The following is a 15,350-nucleotide window of genomic DNA, read 5'->3' as shown; positions in this document are numbered from 1 at the left end:
AGTCATACATTGATATTGTTAGATGTGCTGGCTGCATTGGTTTCCAATTGCACAATTGTCAAAGAAAGAGCCCCAAAGGTGGCATTGAACCCAATGTGGATATTCATTCATTAGGATGTCAAAAGCCAAATCCCCAACGTGTCTATTGTCTGTTCTATCCAACATGGAAGCCAATGGAAACCATACAAGCCAGTTTTATCCACATGTCATAGCCATGTTCAATAATTCCCATCATCATATAGACAAACAATGCAATCACAGAACACTGCCAGTGTTTTTAATCTTGGAAATGGCCCATTTATGGTTTTTTGCACAATTGGTAAAAACATACCAGGAGTGGGGTTCGAACCCACGCGGATATCTATCCATTGGATCTTAAGTCCAACGCCTTAACCACTCGGCCATCCTGGTGAATACATATCTCCTACTTGTGTACCTAGAATGCTTGAGTACACTGACTTAATAAATAGTGTGGTCTGCAGGAGGTCTCATACTATTTTGGGGACCTCTGATCCAAGGTTGGGTGTAGACTTTGTTACCCAAACGGTCTGACTTCTCTGACCTTTCTCATCAAAATGGTGTTTCTTTTTTTATTGCGCACACTTTTTGGAGTGCCCAAAGAAAACTCGAGGAGCCATTCTCAACCAGAGTTCACACCTACACAGATTTTCATCCATTGGTTAAGTCCAACGCCTTAACCAATCGGCCATCTTGGTAAACACGTAGATATTTGTCCTATGACTTATGACTCCTCTCAAGGCCTGATGCTTGGCATTGCTCCCCTAAAACCTCAAGATAAATTTTTATTTTGTCATCCCTAGTTTTTCCCTCCATATTAACACAATAATGATTTGTGCTGCCCAGTGATCAGGTCAAACATCGTTCAGCCAAGCAGAGACTAACTGGCAAAGAACGATTGTGGGAGATATTTTATTTCATCCATTTTCCATCTGAACTCCGGCATCCTCTCTGCAGCCACATAGAATTCTGTTGTATCACTTTATATTATTTTATATTTTATACTTTATTTTCTATACTTTATATTACTTTTTATTATTTTATATTTTATATTACTTTATATTATTTTATTTGTTTATATTACTTTCCATCTTATAGATTATATTACTATATATTTTATACTTTGTATATTATATACTTTATATTATTTTATATTTTATATTACTTTATATTATATACTTTATATTGCTTTGTATATTTTATACTTTATATTACTTTATAATATATTACTTTATATTTTATACTTTGTATATTATATACTTTATATTACATTTATATACTATGAACATTTTCAAACCTCGCGCCTTGTATAGGGTTGGAGCTTCCTAAAACATTTGTATTTGATATTATCCGAGCATTGTGCTGCTCCCATACTACTGGCCCACAGGGCATTCTCATTGCAGAGATTCTAGATATGCAAAGATTAGGTATGAAGGTCAGCTGACCCAACGTCTTGGTGATTCAGGTCACAGAAGAAGCTGAAGAAGCCCGTTAAATTGACCATGTGGTTCTTTTCCAAGACTTGCAATGTGTGTTTGTTGGGATATCCTCATTGATTTCTATCTCACTTATAGTATGCCATTACAAAAATGTGAGTTCCATTGGATCACCTTTTCACTGGTCATTGTGCCATTCCTCTTGCATGGTATTACCACCCAATGAAAGTGGGTCAAAAGAACATAGATCTGTAACATATGTCATAGTATATATGTCAGTGTACTCAAGTGCTTGAGGAAGAGGGGCCTAGGAATTTTCCATAGTATGGAGCTCAGAAATTATTAATGGCGGCCAATTGGAGTACAATTAGTGAGCATGAAGACATTCTCATTGCCCAGAATATGACCATACTATATATACATTAGTGTACTCAACCGCTTTCTGGCTAACAGTAGTTGCAGGTAAGCTGAAATGGACTTGTATGGAGTGACGGGTTCATCCACATTCACACACGCACCAGGATGGCCGAGTGGTTAAGTCGTTGGACTTAAGATCCAATGGATGAATGTCCGCGTGGGTTCGAACCCCACTCCTGGTATGTTATTGGAACCTATACATGTGAACTCTTTACTACCCATTTAAACCTTCCTTACACAGAATACAGAATGATAGGAAGTCCGGCTCCCAACCCTATAAGAATGCTATAGTGATTGATAGGACATTCTCATTGGCCAGATGATGGGAAGGCCGACCATACTATAGTCCGTCTACTCAAACCTATTGGATAATGGAAGCACATTGGCTTTCTGGATTATAATGGTAATTGCAGTACACATAAGGGCTTGTAGACACAGAATTTCCATGCATGTGTACCAGGATGGCCGAGTGGTTAAGGCGTTGGACTTAAGATCCAATGGATCAATATCCGCGTGGGTTCGAACCCCACTCCTGGTAACCTATTTAACATTTATACAACTGATGTCCTTACTCCCCAATATAACACATGATATGTTCAGGACTCAAAATACCACAAATTGCTTTAATGACTTCATTCTGCCGCCATATATGTATACAATGATGTCCCCATGAGTTTAAATTGCACCTCCTCATTATTGGCTATGGTGGCATTTTTGTGACATGGCGCTCCAACCTTAGAAGAAAACCATAGTGATCATTAAGGCATTCCTATTGGCCAGATGATGGCAAGGCTGATTGTGGTTACATGCACACCACGATGCCTAAGGCATTGAACGTAAGACCCAATGTATGTATATCCGCGTGGGTTTGATCTTTATTGACCATGGAGGAATTTTCCTTTAAATGGGAGATATAGGGGGTCATCCTTATTGGCCATGGTGGCATTTTCCTCTAATGGGGCTCCCAACCAAATTGGATGAGTCCGCCATCAAGCAGGGACAAGGGGTACTTCTGTACTGGGCCCTATGCACAAGACCTTGACTTTTTGGGTGTATATCCATGTGGCATTGAGCCCAGTTGACGGGTAAGCCAACCATATTGTGTATATGTCAGACCTAAGAACCTAATGGATGTATATTGGTGTTGGTTCAATCCCCACTCCTGGTATATTATTGGAACCTATACAGGTGAAGTATTTACTCCCCATTGACTTTCTGGATGAGAATAGCAATTGCAGGTTCCTTACCTTGCACACCATCACCAGGATGGCCGAGTGGTTAAGGCGTTGGACTTAAGATCCAATGGATGAATATCCGCGTGGGTTCTTTTTTTATCATAATGGACTCCGGGGATCTGCTGAAGTCAGATAAGAACATCCTATTAAGATTTCTTTAGCCCAGTTCCATATACAATCTTTAAATTGATGTCCCCGACACAATGCCGCAGGCTGGGGACATATTAAAAAAGTTTTCTGGCTCTCTGCCGAGGTCCCTATTGATGACTGGTAAGCAGGGCAATTCCTGGACATGTGCTCAGGGGTGTACCTATCATCTTAGTGACCCCCTAATGCTGACCCAGAAAAAAGGGGGCTCACATTTGTTGCTTTTTAGGGGCTTATTGCTGCGTGTTCCCCTGACTGACGCCTTTCCCTTTCCTTGACACTTCAATTACCAGCGTGATGCAGGGAGATTCAAATTATGATTGGCTGTGTTGTGCTGTGCCATGGCTGGTGGTCCAGAATGAGAAGCTTTTACTCCATGCGGGACAACAGCACAGGAGTTCAGCTGCACAGGTATAGAGGTTTAGGGATATAGGAGCAAAAGGGGTATAGGGGTATAGGCGTATATGGGTATAGGGTTATAGGGGTATGGGGGTAAATGGGTATATAGGTTTAGGGATAAAGGGGTATAGGCGTATATGGGTATAGAGGTATAGAGGTATAGGGGTACAGAGGTATAGGGGTATAGGGGTAAAGGGGTATAGATGTATGGGGGTATAGAGGTATAGGGGTAAAGGAGTATAGAGGTATAGGGGTAAAGGGGTATATAGGTATAGGGTTATAGGGGTAGAGGGGTAAAGAGGTATAGGGGTATAGGGGTATAAAGGTATAGGGTTATAGGGGTAGAGGGGTATAGAGGTATAGGGGTATAGGGTCAAAAGGGGTATGGAGGTAGAGGGGTATAAGGGGTAAGGAGGTATAGAGGTATAGGGGTAGAGGGGTATAGAAGTATAGGGTTATAGGGGTATAGGGGTAAAGGGGTATATAGGTATAGGGTTATAGAGGTATAGGGGTAAAGGGGTATAGAGGCAAAAGGGTTTGGAGGTATGGGGGTATAGAGGTATAGGGTTATAGGGGGAAAAGGGGTAAAGAGGTATAGAGGTATAGGGGTATAGGGGTATAGGGGTAAAGGGGTATAGAGGTGTAGGGGTATAGAAGTATAGGGGTAAAGGGGTATATAGGTATAGGGTTATAGGGGTATAGAGGTATAGAGGTGTAGGGGTATATAGGTATAGGGGTATAGGGGTATAGAGGTATAGAGGTATAGGGGTATAGGGGTATATAGGGCGACCCTTAGATTTCAGAAGTGCACATCTCCTCTTTTCTTTTCCAAAGGGGTGGAGTAAGGGGGGGGGGAATCCAAAGTTGCTGCACTGATTTTTATTTTGCCCCGCATGTGCCTCTCATGTCATGTTATTTACTCGAGGAACTGCTGACAAAAATAAAAGCCTTCCGTCTGCAGCATTCACCTATTTAACAGTGTAATTGTCAGACACAATTACAGTATTAAAATATTCATCTATTTAACACTATTTAAAAAAAATATTATTATATCAATTCAAACAAATGTACCAAAATAAAACCTTAAATGTATTTAAAACATTTGGTAAGTTACCCTGCTAATTTTTGCTGCTAATTTTGTCCTGGGTGTGAATGACCTAAGGCCAGGAAAAGGGTTAGAATAACAAACTATACAAGGAAACCGGATTTTCAGCACCTCCATTACACTGATCTGCTCAGGTTGTCACGCCTGCTGTTTGTAAATGAACTTCCTATTGTTAGGGATTTCTCTTCCAGAGCCAGCAGGCTCCCAGCATTGTCCGGTGTGGGGTCACCTGTGATGCTGATTGGTTAAACCCAACGTTTTATATCCTGAAATCAGCTGTTATATGATAATTAGAGTGCGTTCTCTTTTTGGGATTTTATACCAGTAATGGCGCCGAGCGGTAACGAGAGAAGCCTACGTCACGTATCCCAGGCGGCTTCATGCTGCTCCTTCTATGCATGCGCCTGGGGTCACACATGGGCAGAAGGGGCTTTTCTGATCTCACGCATGCGCAGTGCAAGGTCAGGTGACATGGGCGGAAGAAGATGGCAGCGTCCATGGGACGGAATCAAGGCCAGCTGTGGAGGGATCGAGGGCTATGCAGAAGTCATTTAAACAAAATTTCCATGAGCAGGAGGCAACCCTGCTGTGTCTTCCTCCATTCTTCTCCTCAGCTGTTTACACATATGCTTTATTTTCACCCAATCATTCATCCTAAGCAATACGTACCTAGCAAGCTTTTCCTAACTTGGGTGACATGGGCACCTCGTGCATCAGCTTGTTCAGCCCATCATGGATATCTGCAGCGGAGAACCAGAACTTTAATCTGGACCCGAACACTTTTCATACCCAGCAAGTCCCCTGAACCCAATGGCAATAGGTGGGCAGATGCCATATTGATGGAGAACCCCGGGGCCGGTGTGATCTCTTGTAATAAGACAAGTTGGGTCATTTCCATCAAAGTGATCATTGCACATTCACACTGAGATTTCTGATCCGTTTGCTGAGCCGTGACTCCGGATGGTTATAGTCATAGCCAATCCAAACCATTGCCCTGGGCCCCCTCCTTCTCCAGGGCCCCAGCTGATAGAATGGCAGGGGGTGCAGGAAGCTGGAATGCTGTGCAATTGGATCCCCTGCCTTATATCGCTCAGGGCCCCATTATTTATTTTTTTTATAAAGAGCTGAAAAATACAAAATTGCAGCTGTCATTCATAGACGCTTCCCAATTTTTGGGAAAACCTTCGCTCCAATCAATGGGATGGAAAGTATTTTAGTATTTATTAGATGAGTGGCATGACGAGGAGTTCTATGAGAAATAATTACAAACACATGCGGGGCCACTGGGACCTCTGAAATCTAAAAACAGCAGCGAACATCGGTTCCCGGCTCCGGGGAAAAGAGAAAAATGCTGCGGAATGCACAAAGATTCCATTTACCCCCAGTGCCACCATCACCACCGACCCGGGGAACCGGCACAGAATATTATTATAACTCGCACAGCAGCCCACACAACTTTCCACATCTGACATGGAAATCCAAAAACATTTTTACTCCAAAAACAAATCAATCAATCTGTAATGTTTTATCAATATTCATTGTGAAATCCCAAACATTCCCTGGATTTATTGGGCAATGCATGGGCCCGGGAGAACACAGGGGGCAAAATGTGCCGGGAACAATGACAACAAGTAAAAACAACCCAAACTTTATTCCATTTCACTTTCTGATATTTTTCCATTCCTCTATTACTTCAATACAATGTAGAAACTGCAGCAAGAAAATGGAAATGTTGGAACTTACCGGATGAGTGAGCAGATCCCAGAAATCCGTGTGGTCACACCGACAGCTCATAACCCCATAAATCCCATCGGGGTAATAAAGATTGGGGATCAGGGGCAGGAAAATCCAAACTGTTTGCAACCTCACCGGTACATTGGAATCCAGCAGCTGTCCATTGAGGAACCACAGATAGCGCTCACAGTGATCCCTAGAAACTGTCTGCAAGCTAGAAATGACTGAGTTATCCTGACCTCATCCCAGGACTGGGGCTGTCTCCTCTCCTCTCCTCTCCTCTCCTCTCCTCTCTCCTCTCTCTCCCCCCTCTCTCTCTCCTCTCTCTCTATTTTTAATGATAAAAGGAGCAGCTTTGGGCCAATCAGGTGTCTTGCTTTCACATGTGCTGAAGAAACAAACAGATGGGAGAGGAGAGTAGATTGGTCTTGTCCAGGGGACAACTAGTAGATTGGAAAGGAGAGATGCCTTTGTATTCTCTTACTGCTCCTTCACTGTCCAATCAAATGCTAGGGAGGGGGCTGGTGACTGTGCTATGTTACAGAAGTTGTTACTGCTGGGGTCAACCTGGGGCCTATCAGAATGCAGAGCAGCAGGGGCCACTGGAGGGCACTAAAAAATAGTTTTGGGGCCAACCAGAAGGATTTCCCAGTCGGTTTTCCTTCCATTGCAGCCCTAATCACCAATTTCGAACAGCAAAAGGGGGGGATGAGGGTGTGTGAAACAAACACCACTGATCTCCATAGTGGTCACTCGGAAGACACAATCCGGCATCCTGTAAGCTTTATAAATGGGGTCCTTTAAATCTCCCTAAAAAACAATCCTCACCCTATGTGGCTGACATCTTATTGCAGCAGCTGTAAAGCAGGGAGGTTTGAATAATTGCAATGAGATACAGAGCTCCCTCTAATGGTCAGCCTATGAAACTGCGATAACGATGGCTGGACCATAGAGGCAATAATGGTGGCAAAGACGTCTGAAGCTGCCAGCATGGACAGTATGGACATGGCAACAAGACGTCTCCGTTTTGTATTTCCCCACCACCTCAGCGTGAGGCTGATTTATTTTTCATGCCGTGCAGCGCAGATGATGATATTCGGGGTCGGGAAGTCAGCAGAGTTTGACGTGGAATCGGCTTCTGATGTCTGAATGCCATTGATGGTCTCCAGTGGATTCAAGTGATGAACAGGTAAGTGGCCGGAATGAAAGTGGTGCCACCAGGGAGGGTGCAGAGGTCGTTTTAGGTTCCTACGGCAAATTCTCTGAAATCTAGGAGAGGAGGTATGAATGTTGTATGAATGTTGTATGAATGTTTCATGTGTCATCAGCTGATATTAACACATAAAAATACCTTGATAAAGGAGACCCTGGCATTATGGAGAATCAATACAACCCAAGCTGAGGAACCGGCACCGGCCATTACTTTGTTATGTGAACTACAAAACACCACCCCTATGTAACGAAGGTGAGAAAAAGGTGTTCTGTAGCCCAGCCCCAGAGGTTTATTCATAAGTCAGTGTGTGCTACGGTGACAACCAATGAATACACTAAAATAACGCAACGCACACAACAACACATGTGTATTATGTAGTTACATATTAAATGGGGGGGGGGTGATTAGGCTTTTTCTATTTTTTTTATATAAAATTTAGTAGTGGGGGGTCAGTGGAAGAATTTGGGGGTCATTAGAGGAGACTGGGGGGGTTGATGGAAAAATCTAGGGCCATTATAAGAGTTTTAGGGGCAGTGGAGGGGTCTGGGGGTTCAGTAAAGGAGTCTTTGGTGGCCAATAGGGGGATCTGAGGGTCAGTAGAGGAGTCTGGGGGTCATTAGGGAGTCTGCGGGGGTCAGTAGAGGAGTCTGGGAAGTCAGTGGAGAAGTATGGGGGTCTGTAAAGGAGTCGGTGGAGACAGTGGAGCAGACTAGGAGGGTCAGTTGTGGAGTCTGGAGGATCAGTGCAGATTTCTGGGGGTCAGTGGAGGAATTTGGGGGTGTCATTAGAGGAGTCTAGGGGGTCAGTAGAGAGGACTGGAGGGGTTATCAGAGGAGCCGGGGGGGTCAGTAGAGTCCGGGGGGGCCAATGTAAAGAAGTTTGTGGGTCAATAGAGCAGTCTTGGGGGTCAGTACAGGAATCTGGGGGGATCAGTATAGGAGTCTGGGAGGGGTCAGTAGAGAATTCTTGGGGGGTTATTAGAGGAGTCTGTGGGGTCAGTAGGGGAATCTGTGGGGTCCGTAGAGGAGTCTACGGGGGTCAGTAGAGGAATCTGGGGGGATCAGTATAGGAGTCTGAGAGGGGTCAGTAGAGGAGTTTGGGGGGTTAGTAAAAAAATCTTTGGGTCAGTAGAGGAGTTTGGGGGGTCAGTAGTGGAATCTGGGGGTCAGTAGGGGAATCTGTGGGTCAATGGAGTTGTCTTGGGGGGTCAGTAGGGGAATCTGTGGAGTCAGTAGAGGAGTCTGAGAGGGGTCAGTAGAAGAGTTTGGGGGGTCAGTAGGGGAATCTGTGGGTCAATAGAGCAGTCTTGGGGGTCAGTAGAGGAGTCTGAGAGGGGTCAGTAGAAGAGTTAGGGGGGTCAGTAGAGGAATCTGGGGGTCAGTAGAAGAGTTAGGGGGGTCAGTAGAGGATAATACCAGGGGGACAGAGCCGTGCCATGATAATACCAGGGGGACAGAGCCATGCCAGGATAATACCAGGGGGACAGAGCCATGCCATGATAATACCAGGGGGACAGAGCCGTGCCATGATAATACCAGGGGGACAAAGCCGTGCCAGGATAATACCAGGGGGACAGGGCCGTGCCAGGATATGGCCGGGTGACAGGGCCCTGTGGGGCCAAGAACATTAAACTGTCTAATTTTGGGGGACGCTCCGGTCATTTCTGGGATGCACAAATGCTGACCATACAATGGACCTGACCAGCACAAATCAGGAAAGAGAGTTGTGGGTGAATAAATCCAAACAAAGTAACATTCACCCAATATGGTAATTTTTTTCCTAACTTTATCAAACGCCTATTGACGCTGCATATAACACACACCGATCTCCGTTCATTACTCCACACGGGGCCAGTGGGAAGAAATCCCTTCCATACTGCCACACGAGGAACCAATTAGATGAGAAGCTTCAAAGCCCCGTCCTAAACAGTGAAAAGAAAACAGATTTGTGAACGGGTGAAAGTAGTAACCGGAGAAGTTACTGTAAGAATCGCAGATGTTGGCCGCCTTTCTATCATTCCCACATTTGGCCTCGCGTGTCTAACAATGACATTCCTGTTCCCGGCCTCCATCACTCCCAGACATTTCAGGAAAGCTTGGAGTGATAATCTCTAGGAGTACATTGGGGGAGGGGTCACCTGTTATATGGGGGTATCTAGGAGTACATTGGGGGAGGGGTCACCTGTTATATGGGGGGTATCTAGGAGTTTATTGGGGGGGGGGACGTCATCTCATATATTGTGTAATCTGGAATGGTGACATCTAGTGGCAGCGAGGGAGTACTGCAGGGGCGGATTATTCTTGAAGCCTCGCCCCAGCTGTATTTTGTGTTCCTCAGTGATGTTTGTGTTGTGTTGGCAGCGGATTCCTCAGCAAAGTATTTGTGAAGAGCGGAGCAGATGGACCGTTTGCCCGAGCCGAGAGAGGACAGATCCCGTTTTCTCAGGTAACACAAAGCTGTGTGACAGGACAGAATTGCCTAGGCACAGGAAATCACCTGATGTATTGGCTCCCTGTGCTGCTCCTCCCTCTCCCTGTCTGAGCTTAGCTGTACTGCGGGAGGCTGTGGTGCTCAGGGTGCAATTCTGTGAGGTGACTCCTCGTTGTTCTCCAGTTTATTTCAGACATGAACAAGGAATGTAAGGCGTATGCTGATGAATCTGGGGTCTCTCTCCCGGAGTCCTTCTCCCTGGAACCCGCTTTCCAAGCCCTCTATCAGAATGGCGGCATCAATCGGCCCATGCTGAAAGCTGCCATCACCCTGAAGCAGCACGGTAAGGTCACCTGACTGCGTGTGTTTCTGCATCTTTCATCCTGAAGGGTGCGGTGTGAATGTACAGACAATGATTTGGTGTATCATTCACCCTTTCTATTCTGCAGGTTTTAAAACGTGTGTGCTGACCAATAACTGGGTGGATGACAGCGTGGACCGGCAGAATACCGCCAACCTCCTCTGCACCCTGAGCCAACACTTTGACATGGTGATCGAGTCGTGCCGCATCGGAATGAGGAAACCCGAAACTCGCATTTATGAGTACGCGCTGAAGATGCTGAACGCCAAACCCAGCGAGGTGATTTGTTGTCTCTGAGTGTTATAATCTCTATTGATTTCTCTGCTGCAGCCCCTCCCCCCCGTTCCAGGTCTGTATTGGTATCTCCCCTCCCTTGTTCCCGGTCTGTATCAGTGTCTCCTCTGGGGCGGTCTCTTCCTCCCTTGTCCCGGTCTGTATTGGTCCTTTCTCTGGGGCAGTCTCTTCCCCCATTGTCCCGGTCTGTATCGGTGTCTCCTCTGAGGTGGTCTCGTCCCCCTCCCCCCCTCTTGTCCATTGTCCCAGTCTGTATTGGTGTCTCCTCTGGGGCAGTCCTATACTTCCTTGTCCGGTCTGTATTGGTGTCTCCTCTGGGGCTGTCTTTTCCCCCCTTGTCCCGGTCGGTATCGGTGTCTCCTCTGGGGCGGTCCCTTCCCCCATTGTCCTGGTCTGTATTGGTGTCTCCTCTGGGGCGGTCCCTTCCTCCCTTGTCCCGGTCTGTATCGTCTCCTCTGGGGCGTTCTCCTCCCCCATTGTCCTGGTCTGTATCGGTGTCTCCTCTGAGGTGGTCTCTTCCCCCCTTGTCCCCTGTCCTGGTCTGTATTGGTGTCTCCCCTGGGGCAATCTCCTCCCCCTTGTCCTGGTCTGTATCGGTGTCTCCCCTGGGGCGGTCTCCTCCCGGTCTGTATCGGTGTCTCCTCTGGGTTGGTCCCCCTATTAACTCGTATTATTATCTCCTGCAGACCATCTTCCTGGATGACATTGGGAATAACCTGAAGCCGGCTCAGGAACTCGGCATCGCCACCATTCTTGTCAGAGACACAGAGTCCGCCCTGAAGGAGCTGGAAGTGTTGTCGGGAGTGCAGGTAATCATCACGGTGCTTGTATGGTTTCCCATTATCTTTCTTCTACATTGGGAAAGTTCTCAGTGCTGGATTTAGCTATTTTATGTCTCCAATACATTTATTATTTTATGCTGATTACTAAATAATAAAAAGACAATAATTGCCCTAAACTTTATCATTACAGTTCCTGAAGAAAGAAGAGATCCCGCCAAAAGCAGCGGATCCAGAGAACGTCTCCCATGGGTTTGTTTCAATAAAGGTAAGATGGGGTACCCGGCCCCCGGGCAGGCTGCAGGTGTAATAAGGTGCCCGGCACACACTGTAGAGTTGGGGCTTTCTGTTACCTCCTGCCACCGCACATTCCTATTGGTCCAGTTGTGTGAAGAGCAGCCAATAGGAATAAAGCAGTGGCCAATCTACATCCACTAGAACATCTTAAAGTGAATGCTGACAATGACCCTGTTACAATGGTAGTGTGAAAAAAAACCCTTACCCTGGGGGTAAGAAGGGGAAAAACCCTCTTACAATGGTGGTAAACCAGTGAAAAACTCTCTTAGTATAGGAAGTAGTCATCGGTGTACAGTGGGTAAAGAACCCTCTTTCAGTGGTGGTCAGTGGGGGAATGACCCTTTTGTTTTTGTGGCCGGTGGGGGAAATACCCTTTTGGAAGGATAATCAATGGGGGACAGATCAGCTTACATTGATGAGAGTAGGGGAATGACCCTCATGCATTGGTGGTGCTAAGTGGGAGAAGGTACACCTACACAGGTGGTCAGTGGGTAAATTCACTTTTTTACATTGGTATTAAGTTGGAGACCTACATTGGTTGTAAATGGGAAAAGGACCCGTTACAAGGGTATTAAATGGGGGGAAAACCCCTTTTACATTGATGGAAAGTAGGGAGGGTGGTGACTCTCTTACAGCGGTGGTAAATAGGGAAACGACCCTCCTTAACTGGTGGGGGCTCCTTACCTTGGTAGTCAGTGAGGAAATTCAGCCTTTTCAATTTGGTAGTAAGTGGGAGAAGGGCACCTCCTATATTGGGGGTAAATAAGCAAATGACCCCCTTACAATGGTGCTGACATGTTGCAATCATCCTCATAAAGTGGTGATCAGTGGAGGAGGAACCCCTTTACATTGGTGGATATTGGGAAGATGGCCCTTGGCATTGGTGGTTTCTGGATGAAGGGCCCCTATAGTGGTCAGTAGGGAAGGGACCCCTTTACATTGGTGCTCAGTGCTCCCTTTACAGATAACAAGTGTCAGTGGTAACTTATGGGAGTCTCAGGAATCTCTCATTGCTCAGGGAACCCCCATCGTTTGTACACAGATGTCAGGTTTTATAGGTGTCCGATGCAGCCAATAAATCTGTGTGAGAGTTCTGACGCATTCACTCAGCCGCTGTCACTTGTATATAAAGTTTATTTGATTGATAGAAGGTCATTGTGGTCTCAGCTGGAGGCTGAATGCTTCATAAAAGCAGCAATCTTCCTGTGTCTGTACATTACATTCTTCACAGGGATAGAAATCAAAGCTGGATACCAGGGAGCACAAAGCTTTTGTGTTAAGATTTCATTCACCGTGCTGACAAATCATCACAAATACTTGGCAGACATTTCCTAAATCCCCTTCTAGAAGCTCGGCACCCAGCAGTGACATGTCGGTTCATGCTGGAAGCTCAGCTCGCCTTGCTATGCCATCCCAACTGTAAATCAGCAGCTCAGCTCCCCCTGATTCCCCTTCCAGAAGCAATATAAATGTTTAGTTCCCGCAACTCAGCAGTGTATAAACATCTAATCTCCCCCTTTCACCTCTTCCCAGGTGTGACAGCCCAGATGACTTCTAGCAGTGACTCAGCAGCTCAGCTCCCCCTCATGTCCTCACTGACCTTTTTCCCTATCTTATTTCGTCTTGTTTCATCCCATCAGTGACTGAGAAGCTGAGGTTCCCTGCCCCTACTCCCTCTTCCTAGAGGAAACTCAGCAGCTCAGCTCCCCTTTACCCTCTTCCAGAAGCTGCTCCCTCTTCTCAGCAGTGACACAACATCTCAACTCCCCTTGTTACCTTCTTCCTTCCAGCAGTAGCTCAGCTCTTTCTCCCCTCTCCTTGTAGAAGTAACTCCGCAGCTCTGTTTCGCTTGCTCCCCCCTCCCCTTTTTCCCCATCTTAAGTCCCCCTGCTCTCTCATCCTAGCAGTGACTCGGCAGCTCAGCTCCCCCTACCCTATACTCTTTCTTCCTAACTTGGAAGCTATGCTCACCCTTCCAGAAAAAGTTTAACTCCCTCATTGCAGCAGTGCATCTGCATCTCTGCTTCACCTTGCACCTCAAAAGCAACTCGTCAGCACAGCTGACCATTCTTCTTCTTCCAGCAGTGACTCTCAACTTTCCCTTTTTACCTCCTTCTTGAAGTAACTCTGCAGCTCCTCTTCCTATGTCCTCCCCTTTTCCTCCTGAGCTTGCCCTGCTTCCACATCCCAGCAGTGACGCAGCAGCTCCCTCTCCCTCTGCCCATGCTTCCTCTTCTAGAAGTAACCCAGCAGCTCAGATCTCTCTTCCAGAAGCAATTTAGAAGTTTTAACTTTCCTCCTGCCATCTCAGCAGTGTATCAACGTTTCAACTCCCCCTTCACCTTCTCCTAGAAGTGACTTTTCGGCATAGCTGACCATTCTTTTTCTAGTGGTTACCCCTCAGTATAATCTTCCTCTTTCCAGAATTCACTCAGCAGCTCTGCTCTCCTCAGCAGTTCAGCTCACCCTTCTTTTCTCTTTATCAGAGACCTAGCAGCCCTGTTCCTCCTCCCAACATGGATTAGGAAGCTCCCCCCTCCTAACAGGGGCTCAGCACATTAGCTCCCTCTCCCAGTAGGATGAGCTGTGCTGCTGAGAGAACTGAATAATTTTACACGTGTCTGCGAATTTATATCAAAAATACTCCAGGCTGCCTTATATACTTCCCACCAACAGGGGAAAGGTTTGCACTTTCTGACCGACTGAAGTGAATGTAACTTGACGTCTGCTATGTTTGTTTTTCCCTGCATGGCTCAGTGACAGATTCACTTTAACTTTCCGCTGGTGAATCTCCGTCAGGCTCCCCCGTTCCAGAAACAATCAAATAATATTTCACAGATCTTCAATTAACACAACCGAGTGATGGAATTATCAGCGGCATCCGAGGCGCACGGCGTATTGGCGGTGACTGCTTTGTTGTACGGCGAGCAGGGAGCTGACAGAGCGGATTTCTCCTGGTACAGCCGACGTCTCTGCGTGTCACCGCTCGTTCTGCGGAGTCATAGAAATGTTTTGCTCCTGTTCACAATTCCACAGAGGGATGCTGATAATACCGAGTGACTGGCGTGTCCTAGGGGGAGATTCATTGCCGCGGGATACGACGGACTCGTTACAATAGCGATTCTTCTGTAATCTTACAAATCTGCGCACATAAATTCCTGACGTGTCACAATATACTGCAATTATTATTAACAGCCGCCATTCAGCTCCAGGCTCAGTCTGCTGCAGGTAGGAGGAAGCATTTTCCCAGTCTCCTCTCCCCAAGTGGTCATTGGGTAAAGAACCCTCATTCAATGGTAGTAAGTGGAAGAATGGCCCCTTTATATTTGTGTTCTGTGGGATTAACCTCCCCCTCAGATTGGTTATCAATAGGAAAAGGTCCTTCTAATATCTGTAATCAGTGAGGACAGGTCAGCTTACATTGATAGAGAGTTGGGGAATGACCCTCATACATTGGGAAAGGGCTTTCATACCTTTCTAGAATC

The 15,350-nt window shown here is 46.2% G+C and overlaps 2 protein-coding genes and 3 non-coding genes across 5 annotated transcripts in view; 3 read left to right on the top strand and 2 right to left on the bottom strand.

Moving 5' to 3' along the window:
* The window catches only part of LOC140329946 (uncharacterized), a 55,307-nt gene extending 48,528 nt beyond the window's left edge, over positions 1–6,779 (bottom strand). The window contains exon 1 of the mRNA XM_072410337.1: positions 6,501–6,779. Within this exon, the coding sequence (XP_072266438.1) occupies positions 6,501–6,551 (51 nt within the window). The 5' untranslated portion in view covers positions 6,552–6,779. The remainder of the gene's footprint in view (positions 1–6,500) is intronic.
* TRNAL-UAA (transfer RNA leucine (anticodon UAA)) lies at positions 329–411 on the bottom strand. Its single transcript has one exon. It is a non-coding gene; the product is annotated as a tRNA-Leu (tRNA).
* On the top strand, positions 1,971–2,053 carry TRNAL-UAA (transfer RNA leucine (anticodon UAA)). Its single transcript has one exon. It is a non-coding gene; the product is annotated as a tRNA-Leu (tRNA).
* TRNAL-UAA (transfer RNA leucine (anticodon UAA)) lies at positions 2,327–2,409 on the top strand. Its single transcript has one exon. It is a non-coding gene; the product is annotated as a tRNA-Leu (tRNA).
* A 3,224-nt stretch (positions 6,780–10,003) lies between the features above and the next one.
* EPHX2 (epoxide hydrolase 2) overlaps positions 10,004–15,350 on the top strand; it is a gene marked incomplete in the record, with an annotated part of 29,511 nt that continues 24,164 nt past the window's right edge. Inside the window, 5 exon segments of the mRNA XM_072407205.1 lie at positions 10,004–10,149; positions 10,318–10,477; positions 10,584–10,774; positions 11,476–11,598; positions 11,762–11,836. Of these exon segments, the coding sequence (XP_072263306.1) occupies positions 10,330–10,477; positions 10,584–10,774; positions 11,476–11,598; positions 11,762–11,836 (537 nt within the window).

This window comes from Pyxicephalus adspersus, chromosome 4, assembly GCF_032062135.1.
Source record: "Pyxicephalus adspersus chromosome 4, UCB_Pads_2.0, whole genome shotgun sequence".
NCBI classification, from domain to species: Eukaryota; Metazoa; Chordata; class Amphibia; order Anura; family Pyxicephalidae; genus Pyxicephalus; species Pyxicephalus adspersus.
The sequence above is the reverse complement of the archived record's forward strand: the minus strand, read 5'-3'. Positions and strand labels throughout refer to the sequence as shown.